A 19,755-nucleotide genomic window follows, 5' to 3' on the forward strand; every position below is an offset into this window, starting at 1 on the left:
GAGGTACCCGTACTGGAGAAGGTTTTCATGGGTAATGATTCAGATGGACTGAATCAAATCACAGTGAACCTAGAAGATGTGGTAGGCCTGATTGACAAACTGAAGAGTAGTAAATCACCTGGACCGGATGGTATACACCCCAGAGTTCTGAAGGAACTAAAAAATGAAATTTCAGACCTATTAGTAAAAATTTGTAACTTATCATTAAAATCATCCATTGTACCTGAAGACTGGAGGATAGCAAATGTAAACTCAATATTTAAAAAGGGCTCCAGGGGCGATCCGGGAAACTGGCTCCAGGGGCGATCCGGTTAGCCTGATTTCAGTGCCAGGAAAAATAGTGGAAAGTGTTCTAAACATCAAAATCACAGAACATATAGAAAGACATGGTTTAATGGAACAAAGTCAGCATGGCTTTACCCAGGGCAAGTCTTGCCTCACAAATCTGCTTCACTTTTTTGAAGGAGTTAATAAACATGTGGATAAGGGTGAACCGGTAGATATAGTATACTTGGATTTTCAGAAGGCGTTTGACAAAGTTCCTCATGAGAGGCTTCTAGGAAAATTAAAAAGTCATGGGATAGGTGGTGATGTCCTTTCGTGGATTGCAAACTGGCTAAAAGACAGGAAACAGAGTAGGATTAAATGGACAATTTTCTCAGTGGAAGGGAGTGGACAGTGGAGTGCCTCAGGGATCTGTATTGGGACCTTTACTTTTCAATATATTTATAAATGATCTGGAGAGAAATACGACGAGTGAGGTAATCAAATTTGCAGATGATACAAAATTGTTCAGAGTAGTTAAATCACAAGCAGACTGTGATAAATTGCAGGAAGACCTTGTGAGACTGGAAAATTGGGCATCAAAATGGCAGAAGAAATTTAATGTGGACAAGTGCAAGGTGATGCATATAGGGAAAAATAACCCATGCTATAGTTACACAATGTTAGGTTCCATAAGAACATAAGAAATTGCCATGCTGGGTCAGACCAAGGGTCCATCAAGCCCAGCATCCTGTTTCCAACAGAGGCCAAATCAGGCCATGAGAACCTGGCAATTACCCAAACATCAAGAAGATCCCATGCTACTGATGCAATTAATAGCAGTGGCTATTCCCTAAGTAAACTTGTTTAATAGCCGTTAATGGATTTCTCCTCCAAGAACTTATCCAAACCTTTTTTGAACCCAGCTACACTAATTGTACTCCTCCTGGGGCTGCAAGATCACACACCCCAGTTTGACTGTTTCTCTGTAGTAGTCCAGCTTGTTTTGTTACTCCAGTAGGTGATGTATTAATGTTCTAGGTGTAGTATTTGCATTGCTGCTTTTTCATAAGGTTGCTGTTATTTGAATCCTGAGAGTCAGTTCTGTGTATGGTATGGCAAGGTTCTAGATGTTTCTTTTTGCAGGAGTTTGTGTTACTTCACAAAATGTTTAGCAATGGAGGAATATTTTTTGCTGAGGTGACACCAGAATTTGAATATTTTTTTTCATATTAGTTGTGAGTTGTCCTAGCTCTGCTCTGCACCTGTTCTGATGATTAATGCTATTTTATTGTAGTTATCATGATTTCTGGCTTTCTGCAAAGAGGATTCATTCATTTATTTATTTATTTATTTAGCATTTTTTTCTATACCGACCTTCAAAGTTAAATACCTTATCAGGTCGGTTTACATCGAACAGGGACATAAACAGTAAACATAAACAACTTATTATAATCAGGAGAAAAACAAAGTTACATTTAACAAGGACTGCAAAACTTGGAAGCTTAGAACAGCTGGAAAGAAGGCTTAAAAGGGTAGTAAGTTAAGAAACTAAGACCTAAAAGTCCGTGCTAGTGCTAGTTGAGCTGTTATGAAAGTACTGATGCTTGTGAAGTATTTAGAGAGGATCTGGGTTCCATTGCTCATGAGCCGGTTCATCGTCTAATAAGAATACATTAATTTTTGTTTTATTACATGATTGATTGGATCTGTTTGTTTCCTTTACTTTTTTACATGATATACTTGTGCATTTATAAACTGCAATAAATATAAAATAAATTAATACAGATTAAAAAGCGATTTTAATGCTGGTAAGTGCTTGGAATAATTGTAAAATGTTTTAAAGTTTCATGCATGATGCATAATGGCTGTTGCAAACTACTTAGGAAGCCATTGTAGGATACAGTATATGGCATTATTTATCAATAAGAATGCAATTAGTAGGTCTCAGATCTAGGTGCCAACAGCACCTGCATCTGAGACCTTGTTCCCACCCAAAAAATAAGTTCTGGCTATGCCACTGCTCTGGCTGATCACAGTTAAGGTACTGCAGGTATTTCCCTAGTCCCAGAGGGCTCATAATCCAAGGGCCTGATGTATGAAGACTTTTCTCCTATTCTGTCTCTACCGGACAAATGCTTAGTAAATCAGGACCCTAAATTTGTACCGGAAGCAATGGAGGACAAAGCAATTTACCCAGGGTCAGGAGGAGTGACAGATTTGAACCCTAAACTACTTTGGCTCTCAGACCCCTGCTCTAATCCCTAGCCTAACCCTCCACTCCGATTGCCTTTTACATTCAGACATCCAGTAAGCATCCTGGGCTTATTCTGCACTGCCCTGATAAACGGAGCAGAAGTCTTCGAAAGTTGGTCACAAATGTCATAAGCGTCACCTTGGTTGCTGACCTGTATTTCTAAAGCCCACTCTCAAATTCCGGGCATTGCTTCCTGCAGTTTTCCCAAAGACACGAAAACAAGAAAACCCCTTCAGCACATCTGGCTGCACGGGAAGCTGCTACTCAGCCCCAGGCTGGACTCGCCCAGCAGTGAGCACCGGGCTGCCGGGAAGGAGGATCCAGCTCGGTCCTGCGGCCACGGAGAGGGAAGATCTGACTGTCGCCGAGGCAACGTGCAAGTCCGCTGACCCTCACGGGCTGGGAGCGGGGGTCACCCATCCCCCCTCAGGAGCGCGGTGCCCACGCCGGATCCTCGGCTCCTCCCCCCCACGTGGCGCCCCAGCCCCAGCCAGCCCGGAGCGTTCTAAGCCCGGAGCCCCGCCTCCCGCACAAGCCCCGCCCCTTCCCCCATCGCAGAAGTTTTAAGGGGCGGGGCCTGGCACCCCTGACCCGCCCCCCGAACTCCTTTAAATGCCTGTAAGGCGGCGGCGGGAGCCCAGGATCGTCCCGTGCTGGCCATGCCGCGCCTCCTGCTGGCCCTCCTGTGCCTGCTGGGCACCGAGGGCCGGCCGAGCTGGGGCTGCCAGCTGCCGTCGGACTGGCGGCCCCTGAGCGAGGGCTGCCGGGCCGAGCTGGCCGAGATCATCGTCTACGCCAAGGTGCTGGCCCTGCACCGGGAGCCCTACGCCCTCTACAACTACCTGCCCTGGCAGCAGGGGGCGCCGGCCGGCGGCGACCTCTTCTACTCGGCCGAGGTGGAGCTGCTGTGCGACCAGGCCTGGGGCAGCATGCTGGAAGTGCCGGCCGGCTCCAGGCTCAACCTCACCGGCCTGGGCTACTTCTCCTGCCACTCGCACACCGTGGTGCAGGGCTACGCCTACTACTTCTTTCTCAGGTGAGGACCCCGGGGGCCCCTCGGGGAGGGCTCGCTTAGAGCTGCCGGCGGTGCATCCCGGCAGAGCTCAATGCATTGGAAAGGGCCTAGGAGGGGAAGGATTGCCGGGCATCGGCTCTGGGTGGGGGGCACTGAACCCCCTTGGCGGTGCCCGGGGAAGGGTGGTTTGGTTTGGGTTGAGTTTAGCACCCCCTGCTGGCTCCCACGTACTCACAACAGCAAAGTGGTGGGTGGGAGCGTGCGCCTTTCATGATCTTCCCGGGCTACCTTTGGCCACTGTTCCCTGGGAAACGACTGACCTGGCCGGAGAGGTTCTGCTGGGGTAACTTGCAGGAGAGGTGTGGGAGGGAGCAGGCCAGGGATTACAGCAGTGGGGAGCGGATCCTGCCTCTGCAATTCCTTTGGGCAACTCATGTCATCTCCTTGTAAGCTCTTTGGGGAAGGGATTTATTGTGCCTATGAATCATGCTGCCTTTGGCAAGGTAAACCAAGAACTATAGGAGGAGGGGAACTGGGAGCAGAGACACCGAGTAACCTTCCCGTGGATGCAGAAGGAGGAGGGCCCTTTCCTACATCGCTCTGTGAGCCTCAGGGCTGGGGTATCTGCCTCCCCCCTGCATTACTGGGGCTTTGGGCTCCTCTTCCTTTTGGCCTGATAACGTTTTGCTTGGGGTAATTTTTATTCCATTACCTCCTTCCCAAAGCTGCCCTGGAGACCCCCCGGTCAGGATGCAATGTGTGTAAAGGTCATGTTTGTGTGCTGAAAGCCCGAGCGGCTGTGCGGGTCTCCAGGACTCCCTGGCGCACGGGGGCGTGCACTCTGGCCACAGCCCTGGCTCTGAAGGCGGCACCTCTCTTGCTGGATCGGATGCTGCACTATCTGTGTTTTATGCCCACGGGTGTGGTGCCTCCTCCCGCAGCCCCTCTCGTACTCTGAGCAGCATCGCGGGCACAAGCAAAGCCTTCAAAGATCCCTACCCTGTCTCCTGGGAACACATCGATGACTTCTGCAATGGCCTGGGCTGGCTGAAGAGAGGGCGGAGAATGCACTTTCTCTTCCTAGTGTCTGAGAGGACTGGAAGAGAGCCTGAAGCCCCCACCCCCGCACAGGGCAACGCTTTCTCAGTGTCTCTTGGCAGTGCATCTGGGGAGGGGGGCATGCAGAGGGTTAATGCCCCGCCAGCCAACCCCATTGATCAATCCTCTCCTCCTGCTGGAAACGGATAAAGTGCCCTTCCTTGCTGTGTACTGCACCCATCAGTCTGACCCAATGTGTCCTGCACGCGCTCCTCTTTGCTCCCAGAATCTACATTTGAGTTTGTTTTTTTTATCTCCATGAAAATGTAACAAATGCTGGTGGGCCAGACGTGCCGAGCCCGTTCCCAGAGCCAGGACAGTGCATCGGGTAGGCCTCCTGTACAGGAGCTGCAGTAAGAGGCGAGACTGACAGTGAGGAGACACAGGGTCTCCTCGGAGGAAGAGGAGGGGAGGGAAGAATTAACGGGTAAGGAGGACGCGGGGAGCAAAGGTGCACTTTGGTATTGGGTCAGGGTGTGCGGGGGGGGAAAAAAGGTTTTGTGGGCCACTCCCAGTCGCATTTCATTTTTTCCCCATTCATTTTGGAATTAGCCCATGCCGGTGGCGTAGCCAGAAATGAACTTTTTCGGTGGGGGGACAAGGTTAATATGGGTAGGAGGCTGACATAGAGGTCTAGGTTTTAGTAGTTGTGCTCTTATTGATAACAAAATGCCTTAGCATGCACCTGGCGATGGATTTCTAAGTAGTTTTATCATGAGTGATGCTTTTAAAATATATTATTTCAAGCACATACCAGCATTACAAATACATTAATCTGTATTAATTTATTTTATATTTTATTTATTTATTTATTGTTTTTGTTATACCGAGTTTCATGATAGGCATCACATCAACCCGGTTTATATTTATTGTAGTTTCTAAATACACATCATGTAAAAAGTAAATAAAGACCACTTAACAGAATCATCAGATCCAGTCATATAATAAAACAAATATAAATGTATTCTTTTATGAATCCTCTTTGCAAAAATGCAGAGAATATGATAATGAGAACAAAACAGCAATAATCATAATACTCATCATAAGAACTTAAGATTTGCAACAGGTGCAGAACAGAACTAGGAGATGCAGAACAAATATATTCAGTGACAACAAAATAAACTCCTTCCACTGCCAAACATTTTGTGACATACGACAAATCCCTACAAAAAAACAAAATACCTAGAACCTTGCCTTACCATAACAGCAGTAACTCTCAGGACTCAAACAGCAGCAACCTTATCTATGCAAAGGCAAGCCTTACACCAAGCCCTAGAACACTTCTACACCACCTAGTGGGAAAATGGAACAAGTTGAACTGCTACAAATCCCTACAGAGAAACTCCACGCCAGCCTAAGTACTGCATGACTGTCACACATGCGCAATACAAACAGACCCTTACCGAATACAGACTGGGGGACTACAAATTAGAAAGAAACATGCAGACAAAACTGAAATGAAAAGTCAGAGAAACCAGACTCTGAACACTGAAGAAACAGCAAAATGCAAATATATGACATGCACATCGCCAAAGATGGAATATTCCAATCACTGAAAGTCAAAATAACTTGTTTCTTTAACCTTTGTGGTCTGATCTTATTTTCTAATTGGTTGGTCCCAGTGCCTTTGTTCCCCTTGTCTGTCTTTTCCTAATTCCATTTTCAGGGTCTCTTTTTTTTTTTATTTTTTCTGTTTCTTCCTCCTTCATACACACAAAGCTCTCTCACATACACGCTTTCTCTCACATGTCTTTCACTCGCAGGCTCCCATTCCCCTTCACAGACACAAAAGCTCTCAGGCTTACATTCTGTCTCATTCAGGTTTGCTTTCACACACTGTCTCACATGCAGACTCGCACAAACATAGGTTCTCACTCCCAAATGCGTTCTTTCAAATACATATATGCTCTTGCTCTCTCTTACACACAGCTTCTCCACTCCCACATGTCTCTCATACATTTTCCCAGGCAGGCTCCCATTCATACCCTCACCCACTACAGGCTTACAGTTACGCGTGCGCACAGGCGGGCAATGGCCCACCTATGGCTATGCCACTGGCCCATGCCACTTCCCAAAATGAGATGCCCCCTCACCACCTTGTGCTGAAAGTCTCTGGGAGTCTAGTAGGATCCCCTCTCTGAACCCCCCAACCTGCGCTTCAATCTGATAATATTATAAAGCCCCACCCCTTGTAAAAAAATAAAAGTGCTTGATATCCCCCCCACAGGCCTGTGGGAATCATCGCTTGTTCACACGGGGATGTTTTTTCACATAAATGACAGTGGGTGTAGAAGGCCCTCCCTGAGCAGTTGGTAGAAGCTAAAACTGTAGCAGAGATCAAGAGGGCCATAGGATCGAGAGAGGATGCTTAGCTGGAGGGATGACAGAAACATGACTTAGTGGTGCCTGCTGGAAGGTGCCCTACACAATTCAACCATGAACGATGGGGCTGCCAGAATGAACGGAAAGTAATAGCAAACGGCAGAACTGGTGAAAGTGTTGGGTCTGCCCGGCAGGCTGCAAGTGCAGCAATCACTGGAAGCCCTAGCGGAAACCCGGGTGCTTACATCGCTGGGTCAGGGGCCCTGGGAGGCTGGGTGTTGGGACACACTGGTATTGGGAGCCTTGTAGTTTGACAAGGGAAGAGGTGTTCATATGCTCATGGGCCCAAGATGTCCTGGATATGGAGCAATACCCAACAGGCGGGCGTGCGGGCAGCATGGATAGATCTTTCACAGTGTGGCTAGGATTAAGAAAGCAAACTGAATGAGCCGGTTTTTATTTATTTTTTTGACATGTACTGTTACCTTGTCTTACTTTGGTGTCTGTTTCCAAGTCTTGATCTCTAAATTATGGGACAGTGCAATGGAACCTTTAAATAAAATATGATAGGAAACAGCAAGATGACATATGTCAGGCACTGTGGGATCTGCTGCAGGGGCTGAGGGAAAACCAGGCTGCAGCTCCAGAGCGGGGGACAGCAAAGCTGGAAGAGCCAGAGCAGAGTCCTCACCAGCCCCAGACAGGCCTGGCTTTCAGGATATCCACAATGAATATGCATGGACTAGGTCTGCAGGCACCGCCCCCATTGTGTGCAAACCTCATCATGCATTCGATTTATTTTCTGGAATGGAAGGTGAATTGACTTGCCCAGGGTCACAAGGGAGCGGCAGATGGGAATTTGAACCCGCTGCTACTCCACTCATGCATATTCATTGTGGGAGATCCTGAAAACCAGGCCTGTTCATGGCTCTTGAGGACCACCCCTGCCCAAGGGCAATTATCAATGTCCACAGCCAGGTGTAACTTCAAAACGTGCACACTTTATTGACACCAAAAACACAAGGGTTTCACCAGTGCAAAAGTAGGTCTAAAGAAAATTCAGTCTAGCACAAAGTTAGTTTCTCGTGCTGCTTGCATCAGTTAATAGGTAGGATCCTGGGTCCTCTTCCAGCTCCCAGTGGCCTAAGTTCTCCCTTCACGGCCACTAAACTGCAGAAGTGTGGCCATGATGTCCTCTCTCTCTCTGAGCCCTGGGGACAAACCGCTTCCAGAGCTCTGCAGGCTATGGGGCCACCTCCACCTGCTCTAAGAGGATACCTCTGCCCCCGCCGGGAGCTAAGGGAGCCAGAGGCCTTGCCTCCTCTTCCTTGGGGATGAAGCGCCTCCCTGTGTCCCAGTCCCTTAGGCAGATGTCGCTGCTGACCCTCCCTGTTGGGGATGGACCTTACTGTCATTCAACACCGTGGCCTCCACTCCTGGAATCATGAGGCCCAGTCCATCCTACACCCTGAGAAGCAGGGTTTTGAGAGAGAGGGCCTAGGAAAGTTGGTGCCCATCTGCCATTGCCAAAGTTGTCCAAGGACAGCCTCTGACTGGGGGAGGATTTCATCTTTAAAGAGACCAGCAGGGAAGACCTAGCTGAACCAACGTTTCTTCACAGATAATGTGGAGGAGGCTTGGAACGGCCTCTCGACGGAGGTGCTGGGACAAAAGTAACAAGATTCGGGAAACTATGGGCCCAACGCAGCAGATCCTTTATAGTGGGATGGAGGGGAGAGGGGTTTGACTGGACAGAGGGGAGGGTCAGCCACATTGTGGTAGGAAGGGAGAAAGCAGACTGGATGGACCTTGTGGTCATTATTGGCTATTCTGTCTCTAGTCCTGCTTTAAGGATGTCCGCATGGTCTTTCCTTTCCAGAATGGATGAGAATTACAACCTCCTTCCCCATGGAGTCCACTTCCAGGATGCCATCTTTGCAGACACGCAGGACAACAGGAGGACTTTCTCCAGCTTCTTCCAGTTTTCCAATTGCACTCAAGGCCAGCAAATCTCCGCCTTCTCCAGCGACTGGGAGATCCTGGAGGACAGCCGGGTAAGGCCCATGCCTGCCGTCACACAGGCTTCCCTTACCCTTTCTGCATCCGCGCTCTCTCGAGGGGTGAGAAGTTGGCGGATGACTTGGGAGTGGTTTAATTCAGCCCTTCTACAATGTGAGAATCCTCTTTCCTTGCAAAGAATTTTCATCTGATAGTAGGGCTTCTCGCCTCGCTGCCTTAAAACTACCCTGTGCAGAAATAGTGATTACTGGTGAGCCAGAGCTGGGAGATTGTACGATTGCACGAGATATTGGGAGCTCTGTATACAGAAACGTCTAATCAGCCAAGGCTGTAGAGCACGGTTACCTTGATACTCTCTCTTACTTCCTTGTGTGACCTTGAACAAGCTCTCTTGAGGGGCACCCTCACCAGGAATACTTTCAGAGCACAAACACTGGTTTATGTGGATTTTGTATTCCTACCCTCTCCTGGAGGCACTCTGGCTTTCAAGATATCCATAATGAATAGGCATGAGCTAGATCTGCAAACATTGGAGACCCGGTGTGTGCAGATCTTCCTTCTGCACATGCATTGCGGCAGTCCTGAAAACCTGCCTGGCTAGGTTTGGGAAATGCCGATTGTAATGATGAATACAAAGCAGTCTCAGTTTACAGCTGCAATATCCAAAGAAGGATGTTCTAGGCTGGTGCACTCACAGCTTGTGGTAACGGCAGGCAGCTCAGTCCTAGCTCCTGCATTCGGAAGAGAGCACGGGCTTCACCACCTCTTCCTAAGTCATTTCAGTGGCTCCTTAAGCTCCTCCCACCTATGCCAGCCTCACTTCACCCCCACCTCCTTCCTATTTACCCAAACCCACAATCCCAACATCTTAACATGGGACAAAACAATTTACAAGCCCAATGAGCATCTGCCTCGTCACACTCCTTCACCAAGTAAGTCAAGGGAGGCCCAACTCCAGCCCTCAAGGGCTTTCCAGGATATCCACAGTGAATCTGCAGGAGATTTGTATGCAAACCTCTCGTCCATATTCATTCTGCATATCCTGGAAACAGGTCCTCCTTATGGCTCTTGAGGACTGGAGTTGCCCACCCATGAAGTAGGCCGTAAAGCCAACATTTCCCAATGCACACCAGAAGATTACTCCTGCCCTCTACTTACCACAGCTCCACTACTCTTCCTGATGCCTACCTAGGTCTCCATGTGTCTCCTGTTTCTGCTGTCCAAGCCATTCTGGCCACCAAAACCAGAGGGTTCAGTCCGAGGTTATGGTGGCCAGCAGAGGCAGAAGACACCATACACCTGCTCCTGTGTTTGGGGTTATAACGTCAATAGACTGCAATTTTCAGTACGTTTGTCTACATTCATGAGTCCTATCTCTCATGCCCTCCATGTTCTTGGTTTGACCGAGGCTTGACTTTCCTCTGTAGACTCTGCTTCTGTTGCTCTCTCTCATGGAGGCTATCCTTCCTCCCATAAGCCAGGCTTAATAGGCTGTGGCAGCACTGTCAGGCAGTTACCACCCTGAGGAGAAACATGGGGGTAACTTGCATGGAGCGGCAGTTACTACCCTTAACAGAAACATGGGGGTAACCTGCAGGGAGCGGCAGTCACTACCTTGGGAAGCTTGCAGGTCAGACTGGATGGACCATTTTGGTCTTTTTCTGCCATCATTACTATGTTACCTACGCTGCTGCCTGGATGTCCCGCAGCCACCTTAACATGGCCAAGACAGCTTCTTGTCATTTCCCCAAACCTGCTTCTGCCTCTGTGGATGCAACGCTCACCTTCCTGGTTCCCTTGGCTAGTAAAACTGAGGGGCATCTCTCATGCCTGCCTCTCATTCTCCCCTGTTTAAAGTGTGCCACGAATTCCTCCTGTAACCTCACTATAAACCATCCCTTCCTTAGCAAAACACACATCCGCTCCCGTATCACCTCCGCTGAACCATGTTCGCTTCAATCTGTTCAAACTTCAGCTGCATGACTTCTCTATCTTCAGTGTCACTCTGACCGTGCCCTCTTCTTCTCGACTAATTACTCTGGCTCCCCGTCTGCTTCCCTGTGCACCTCAGGCTTCTCCTGCTCTCCTCTAAATGCATGCACTCTGCAGCTCCTCACTACCTCTGCCTGCACAGCCTTCCTTGAGATCTCCTCTTCATTCAGCAAGCTGGTCTTGTCTGCGCCCTTCCCCTCCCTCCAGCCCAGACTCCATGCTTTCCACTTTGCTGTCTAAAAAGTAAGGGGGAACCACAGTTGATGACGCATTCTCGTGGAGGACAGAGGCTTTTGGCTACTTACAATGCGCTTGCACTAGCACTGAGGTGAGAGGGTGCTGCCTGCAGGAACCTCCCCCTGGAAGACGTGACCTCTCCATTCCTGACACTCTTTTTCTATTAGGAGGTGAAAGTGTTCACTTATCCCTAATCCTCTGTCGGTGTCTGTAAATCCCTACTGGACATGAGACAGAGAGGGATTGTTCTTGGAATCGTGAGCCACGGAGAAGTTCTCGTTTACATGAGGAACTTAACCCGGGGGGACTATGTTAAGCTCCAGCTGGTGGCGGAGCTCCAATCCTAATATCCTTCTGTGTAAAGTCAAGACCCTAGAAACGCAGATTTGTTTCCTGGGTCTCCGCCTGCTGTGTCCGTGTCCACCCCAAACGTGCTGTCTCCGGCGCTGCTTCGTGTCAAGGCTGGGATTGGTGGCGCTGAGGGCCAGGATGAGCCTGGCTCTCGGCGCCGCTGAGCTGAGGCTGTACGAGATCTCCCGCCTTCAGCGACCTTCCTGTACAGTAATGTGTGGGCGACGTCGCACAGCGCACCATCCGCTAGCAAAGCTCTCCTGCACCCCCAACGTCTTGGGTTCAGTTTAGATGACTTTAGCGATGCTGTCCCGTTTTTATTGGCTTTTAGTTGCTGTCTGTTTTTTTTTATAATGTGAATTTGAAGGTGTTACTTCCTGCGCAAGCCTCGCTGCGGCGACCGATCCTCGTTCGCTCTTTAGGCCTTTCGTGGAGCTCGGCACGCTGGACCGATTCGTTTCATTTCGATTTTGCATATTTCTGCTGCTGCACCATGAGAGAGGAAAAAAAAAAAAAGCAGCTGTGGTTCTGAATTAGCCCGAGATTTCTTTTTAAATTTAAACTAAATGCGTGTCCTAGCTGGATGGGTGACCTTCCTTGCCCCGTTTCCCCCAGCACCACAGAGGGACGTTTAAGCCGTGCAGCCTGACTCGTCGGCCAGCCCTGCTGCTAGGGCTCAGCCTGCATATCTTTGCTGCTGGTTCCCAGTTTCTTCCAAGGGGAAGGCTTTATAAAGGAGATTGTTTGTTTTCTTTCCTTTTTAAGCAAAAGTACAAGATGAACATCCTTATAGCTAACATCACCGTTCCACAACTGTGCCCTCATCCTCGACCGAGCTGCTGCCAATTCAGTAGAGCACCTTTTTTTTTTCTTTTTTTTATCTGGAATGGTTAGGGCCTGGATGTTTCTGGATAATTGGGAGCTCCCTGACGTTTGGGATGTTGGATCACTGACCAAAGTTCCTGATCTGCCCAGAACTTGGGAGGCTTTTGGATCCTGTAGCACGCTGGCTGGGCAGCCAGGGCTCACAGGCCATGAATAGTGAATTGCCCTCCCTCTGGCAGAGCTGCGTATGCCGGCAAGGCGATGCGGTCGCCCATGTTCCCTGGATTAATGGAAGGTCCAAAGAAACAAACCGGAAACCGATCCAAAATCGCAAGCAGCGACCAAAAGCAGAAGATCGGTAAAACACCAAGGATTCTTTATTAGCACAAACCGTCGTAAAAGCCCAACTCAGGCCGAGTTTCGCTCTGTTATGAGCTGCTTCAGGGGCTATGAAGGTATTGCAGTATACGAGGCTGTCTCCTTATTGCAATCACGTATGTTTACCGCAGATAAGTCATAACTTGAACATGACCTAGCTATTAGAGAAATAATTAGACATACAGTGCCAGTGGTTGTCAAAATCCTTAGGGCTGGCAAATATACATCATTGATGTCCAATGTTAACGGGCAATGAAGACTCTGACCAGCCTTGCAGAAAGCTGAAGGATCAATGGAACATGGGCTTCAGTTTGCAGGACCTTTCATGAGCATGAAGATAACAGTTTTTTTTTTATTTTGCAGCTAAAAATAAAATGTAACTACAGTCCATAGATTTTTAGATTCTGACCTACCAAATACAAGAAGGGTTTTACAGACCAGGGTGCAAAAACCAGATTGATCGGATCCTTTAGTTAGCTGGAATCTGGCTGCCACTAACAGCTGGCTAACGCTGTGATTGCATGTCCATGGGAGGAAGGATAACCGGGCTCTGTGCAAACGGCAGCAGCTTTCATGTGGACCGACAGGAAGATTTTGTGCTGCATGAACGTCTCTAGAGAATGAGAGGTGCCACAGGATGCATGAATCCCTTCACTTCTTGGACTAATACTGCTTCTAGAAAACTGCCGTCAGATTTGACAGAGAGAGAGAGAGTTAAGAGTGTATCCCTAGCAAAGGATGAACTGGTAGCACATCGCTGACTGTCGTCCATTATCACAGGATCGCCTGGATTCTCTGCCTAACATCTTAAGACATGACTGGTCGGATGGGTCCTGCTCTCATACACACTGACCAGGTTATAAGTGGCAGACCCCATGCCTGTAACTCACGTTTTTATTTGACTTCCTGGGTGCACACACACACACTTTAAAAAAAAAAAACCAAAACTTTTTTATCATGACACATTTAATCTACAGTAGTTGGTATATGAATCTGTCATTTGCTTTCTGTAAACCTAAATTAAGCTTTAAAGCATCAAGTATAAATGCTCGGTGATGCCCATTGCTGCAGAGAATTCTGTGAAATTGTTACATTTTGTAATTTATTTATTTTTTTAATTGTAAGTATGAATACTTAAAACTGTAAGGTGCCTAGCACTGTGGATCAGCAGCATATACATGGTGTTTAAATTAAATTAGTGGCAGCAGCTTCCAAACTTGAACAAGCCACTGCTGGGTCTGGTGAGAATATTGCATTTCTCAGACTGTGCCAGGGCTGGTGAGTGGAATCGTCCTGTCTTGCGCGCTCTCTCTCTCTCTCTCTAGCTGACTCGTGGGCTCTTGGTTTGATGGCTGGAGAACATTACGAAAGCATGGCCCAGGACCAGCCTGCATGGAGTGGTGCTCACGAGCCTGGCAGCAGTGTCACGACTGCATCAGGACTCGTGTGGGTAATGTGCATAGCGTGACCGTGGTTAAAACCCAAACCTCAGCGAGCATGGGGCGGTTGCTGGTTTTGGGGGGGCTGTGTGGATGATAGGAATTCTTGGTAGCGAGGCATGGAAGGAGCCCTGGCTGTTTAGATTTGGTGCTGTTCTCATGAGAAGCGGAGGAAGATGAGGCTTGACCTGGCCTGCCAGTGCAGGGCAGTATTCTGGGCACACTTGGGATAGAGAGGGTGGGAAAAGGGCTGAGAGGTCCTGTAAAAGACAAGATTGGGGGTGTGGGAGTAGTTGGTGGAGGGTTGCAGATGGGAATCTGCACTTAACTATCCCGAGTGGAAGAATACTAACTGGGCAAGCTGGATGGGCCAGTCTGGTCTTCCTGTCCCCATTTACTGCGCTTCAGGACCCTGCTGCTGGCTCTTGCGTTTTCTTAAACCTAATCCCAGGCTTTTCTCGTCTTCCAGTGCTGCCGTAATCGCCTTTAGCATAGCCGCGGAGACGTGGGGAACGGCTGTTTCACGGACTCTTTACTGCCGACGTTCGGGGAGGGCTGAGCTGTGCTTGGGGGGGGTTCTCTTCCCCTCGTTCATCCTGTCGGCTGTACTCCGTTTTGTGTATTTTACTTCTGTCTGCGCATTAATTATTCCTCCGAGTGCTCTCGCAAGCCAAGCTTTTTTTTTTTTTCATACAGGTCAAGTACAAATCCAAAAAATCCCCAGTCGACATATTTTCCAAGATGACTCTGCCACAAACAGCTGTCGCACATCCATCAGCTTTCTGGTTCACTGAAACTTTTTTTTCTCTCTGCCTTCCTGCAGCCTGGTTCACTCTTCTCAGCCCCCCCACCCCATCCCACTGTGCAGGGAGGGGGGCAGTCAGGTATTCAGAATATCCCATAATATGCAGAAGATCGTAATGCACTGCACCCGCCCCTGCCTTTTTATGAAAGTGGCCCACAGGGTCTGCAGGTAGGAAGTCCCCGTGGAGCTCTGCCGCTGCTCTTTCTGCGGGTGGTGTGGGTCTGTGCGCACTCTTTACTCCTCCTTAAAGACACCCCCGGGATACAGAGTGAGGGAGCGCTTCATCCCAGGCACTCTGCCCAGAGACATCTTTAACCCAGCATAGATTCCTCCTCCTCCTCCTGTACGATGGCCGGACTGAGGCTCCTCTTAAATGCAAGATGAGCATTCCCAGACAGCACATAGGATTCAGTGCCTCCAGCCACTCTTTACCTGGGATCTGCGTTAAATTAAGAGACGATTTTATTGTAACAGAGAGACTCGCCAGGGAGCATTAAGAAACAGAGCTTGATGCAAAAATATCCACTCTTACAAAATATGTTCCAGATATCCAGACAAGAACTAGTACCTGGCTGGTGGCTAATAAATTAATTACACACTGGAAGTGTATCTGTCCTATCAAGTCATGTGCCCTGCCCTTCTTACAGGAAGGGAAGGGGGTCGTGAAGGATTGAGGAACTCCAGGCCACTCTTAGCACCTCCCACTTAAACTGCTGCATCATCTCCTTACTGCAGTCTTTAAAAAAAAAAAAAAAAAAAAAAAAATCAGCTGCGCCACGTATCTTCCTACGTCTCTGACCATGTAGCCCCTCTTCTCAAGTCATTACGGCGGCTCCTCGTCCGCTTCCGTACACGGTTCAAGCTACTCTTACTCGCCTATAAATGCATTCACTCTGCAGCTCCTCGCTACCTCTTCTCTTCTCTCTCCCTGCATCCTTCCTCGTGAACTCGTTCATGGGGCAAGTTGTTCTTATCAATGCCCCTCTCTACGGCCATCTCCCGGCCCTGCGCGTTCAACTTGCTGAGCTGTGTGCCTGGAACAGACTTCCCGACTCGATGCATCACGCTCTTCCCCCCCCTCTAGCCAAGCATCAAAGTCTTAAAACCTCCCCTTTTTGAGGCTGCTTTTCGGTCCTAAGCGTTACTCTACCATACAGACACTTCCTACAGTCTCTTGTCGTGACTAGATTGTAAGCTCCATGGAGCAGGGAAGGTCTCTGAAGTGCACCCGTTCAGCCAGCGGCTCGTTAGTAGCAGTTGTGAAAATCCATGACGCACTGGGTTGGGGTTTACAGTGTCTTCTACTTGGGAAGCCAGATAACATCAAGGGGCACCCTGCAGCACTTCTCACCCCACAGTCATGGGAGGGGAAGTGAAGGAAACAGCTTGATCTTCACCTGGAACTGGAAAGAAGCAGCGATGTAAGTGCTGCGATCATTAGACCCACCCCCCATGACATCACTAACATCGGACAGTTAAGACAGCCTCAACACCAGGCGTCGCGCAACAAAGGGGCTCTCCCCTTTGTGCACCCCTTCGTGCAAACCTTTGTGTATATGTAAAAATTTATATTAATGTTTCCTTTGTTAACTAAGCTGTTTCATTGTATTCGACTAAGGAATTTTTTCCTGCTTTTTCTGTTTCACTGTAAACCGGCATGATTTGCATTTAATGCAAGAATGTCGGTATATAAAAGTTAAAAATAAATAATCAGTTCTCTTATTCCTAGAGCCCACGTCTTCCTGCTGGTGCAGGGGTGCTGGGGGTTGTTTGTTTCCAGGCAGGTGGAGGAGCGTCCCTTCCAGGCCCTTGTGATGCAACAATTGTGCGTAACACGACTTCAGTGGAGACGATCCGACGCACTTCCGTTCCCACATCGGTTCTCTCACAGGCAGGATCTCCTTACGTCGCTGTGGCAGTGTCTCCTATTTAATCTGATCAGGGAACTCCTGTGCCTGAAATCCTGTTCAGTTGCACCTCAGCCAAATGGACTCGTTTTGGGGCAGAATCTCCAAATGTTTCTTTTATGCAAACCTCAACAAACTAACTTCATTTGTAAGCCAGGGTATGGTGAGCGATCTCAGTCTCTCAACCTTCAGAGAGCCTCCCTCTGGTGTTCGTAGGCTGTAAAAAAATTATGGGAAGCCTATCAAGAGGAACGTGGAAACTCTTCTTAATGATGAGGCCTACGGCACTCAATAGGACTGGGACCATTTCTATATCTGACTGCATCTCTTGTGACCGGACGAGCCTCCAAAGATTCCAGCAGACTGCTGTGCAGGTCCCGGATCCCTTCCGGACGTCCCAGAATGGGGCTCTCCTGCTCGTAGAGTAAGAGCGTTCTTCCAGTTCTAGGGGAATCTTGGCACAACAATAAGTATTTTTCAGAGTGGAAAGCTCCCGCTTTGCTGTTCCCTGGGAGATGGCGAGGTTTCAGGTCTCTGCATTCGGGGGCTGCTTCCGCTGAACCTTCCAGAACCACTGGGGGGGGGGGGGGAGAAGGGGTCACTTCATCTCTTCAGAGTCCCCTAGGGCACTGACAGCGGCGCTCTTAGAAACGGGACACGCCGTAACCGCCTTACTCCGAAAACACGGCATCTCGGAGGTTTTTAAGGTCAGTTAATGTGGAGCGGGGAGGGTGCTCCCAAAAGCCCCATCTACGTGTCCTACCCACGCTTAACTAGCGCGTGCCGAAGGTGTTCCCTGCCCGTGAATCTCTGCTGGTACAGCAGACAGAAGCAAACTCCTTTAGAAACTACAAGGCCATTCCTAAGGGAGAGAAAACTGGGGAGGCTGCATCGGATCTCTGTAAACCGCCCCCCCCCCATTCATTATCTTAATAGCCCTGGTGGTGCAGTGGAGTCGAGGGCACCCCTCGGGCTCTGTGCCCCTCGGTGCCACTTTGAGAGTGACTGCGTGTAGACTCTGGGATTGTGTGTGCTGCTTTTTTTTGCAACACGTGCATGTATCATCACAAAGGGCGCCTCCTGCTGGCCACAGGCAAAATAGCAGGGGACCCGAGAGAGGCCGCCTGGGAGCAGATGAGCGTAGGCAGGGAAACTTTCAGAGGGAGACGTCTGTGGGCAAAGCAGACATTTTAAAGAGCTCTTTAGAAAACTCTGCGAGAGAATCTCTGCCTCTCTCGTCGTTCCAGGGCAGGAGTCGGGACCTGCGTGCGTTGCTTCTTAATTTTAAAAGTGCCACAGAAATGCAAGCCTGCTCTGAAACCTCTTACTCATGCGCACGAGGGTACAAAAGTGCCCTCGTGTAAACTGTAAGGTCATGCACCTAAGTTAAAGAAACGAGTCACTTATCAGGAGGGCGGGAACCATGCGATGTGGGCACGGCCGTCTTCGATAATTTATGTAGGACCTAGGTCACACTGTTAAAAGTAAGAGACCAGATATCTGGGTTCTATGCACTAGAAATAATAAAAAAAATCACGATCCAGATTGTCTAATTTGGGCTCTTGCTGTGCACAGAGCTCCATACTTTTAGTCACGCGAGTAGCCTGGTGGTTAGAGCAATGCACGGGACGCCCAGGGCTCGACTCGTGCTGCCGCTCCTTCTGACCTTGGGCAAGTCACTTTGCCTTCCAATAGCGCAGGTGCTCGCTTGGACTACGAGCCCCGTGGGAATCAGGAATACCTGCAGTGCCTGAATGTAATCTGCTTTGAAGTGTCTGAAAGGCAGAATATAAATCAAATTAAAAAAAATCTGGGCAAGAAAGGTAAAAAATAACTTAAGACGAATAGTTCCCCAGCAACGCGTTCTTCCACGCAGCTCCTGAGCAGATTGGGGATGGGAGGCAGAATGCAAACCCGAACGAACGCAACCCGCATTCAAGATGCGCAGATCGATTTTTTTTTTTCCGGCCATCTGCTCATTCCAAGTCCATTTTTCTACCGTTTGTCTTCAAGTATATGAAGGTTGTGGGGTGTTTTTTAAGTCCGTGACTCTCATGCCAAATAAGTTAATGGTCCCAGAATAGGGAAAATATGCCCTTAATACCTGGGGGAATTCTTCGGGCGTTTCCTATTTGCCTTGCAGGAGGGAGCCTGAATTCATCCCTGGCGGCAGGTGGAAGGCTGTAGTCTCCATCTTAAATAGCCTTTGGATCCCGAGACTGATAGGATTTCTCCTGTAACGTGTTTCTATGAAAACCAGTTTAGCAGGTAGCGTTAGAACCACCTTGTGGGGGTAGGTGAGACAGCGTGAGATAAGGCCATGGGCCAGCTGTGGCTGACTCGTGGTCTTCTGACTGCTCATAGCCACCCAGGAATGTCCACAAACCCCTGGATGATGCCCACCAGCTGTCAGCAGAGGGGACTGCGCTTCTGTGCTGCTGGAATCCGACTTTCATGCAAACCGGACTGAGTAGGAGAAGCTCCTGCGGTGAGGCCTCAGGTTGCAAGATAAATTAACCCACTATGAGCAGTTCTACATCTTACGATCAGAGCTTTAATGCTTGTAAGTTGACCATCAGTTGTTCTTTGTGTATCTCACAGGTGACTTCGTCTGCAATTTCCATAATTAATCTTGGCTACAATTTTTTTTCCCCTTTTTTTTTTTATGATCTAGAAAAGTGAGCAACACTCGCTGCTAATGAAACCTTTTATTTGCAGGCAGTAACTTGATTAACAGCTCCCAGTGCATCTAACAGGCAGCACCAAACTCCTTTTCTCTCTAAATGTTTTAAGGCGAGTTATTTCAGCAGGAACGGGACCCCCACCTTGCATGATCCGTCCTGCTC

General features: G+C 48.8%; 1 protein-coding gene across 1 annotated transcript in view; it reads left to right on the plus strand.

Annotated features, from left to right (window-relative positions):
• Window positions 1-3,123: 3,123 nt before the first annotated feature.
• The window catches only part of CCDC3 (coiled-coil domain containing 3), a 49,727-nt gene continuing 33,095 nt past the window's right edge, over window positions 3,124-19,755 (plus strand). Inside the window, exons 1-2 of the mRNA XM_029616702.1 lie at window positions 3,124-3,557; window positions 8,836-9,010. Coding sequence (XP_029472562.1) covers window positions 3,181-3,557; window positions 8,836-9,010 — 552 coding nt within the window. The 5' untranslated portion in view covers window positions 3,124-3,180. The remainder of the gene's footprint in view (window positions 3,558-8,835; window positions 9,011-19,755) is intronic.

Source organism: Rhinatrema bivittatum, chromosome 9 (genome assembly GCF_901001135.1).
Source record: "Rhinatrema bivittatum chromosome 9, aRhiBiv1.1, whole genome shotgun sequence".
Classification (NCBI taxonomy): Eukaryota; Metazoa; Chordata; class Amphibia; order Gymnophiona; family Rhinatrematidae; genus Rhinatrema; species Rhinatrema bivittatum.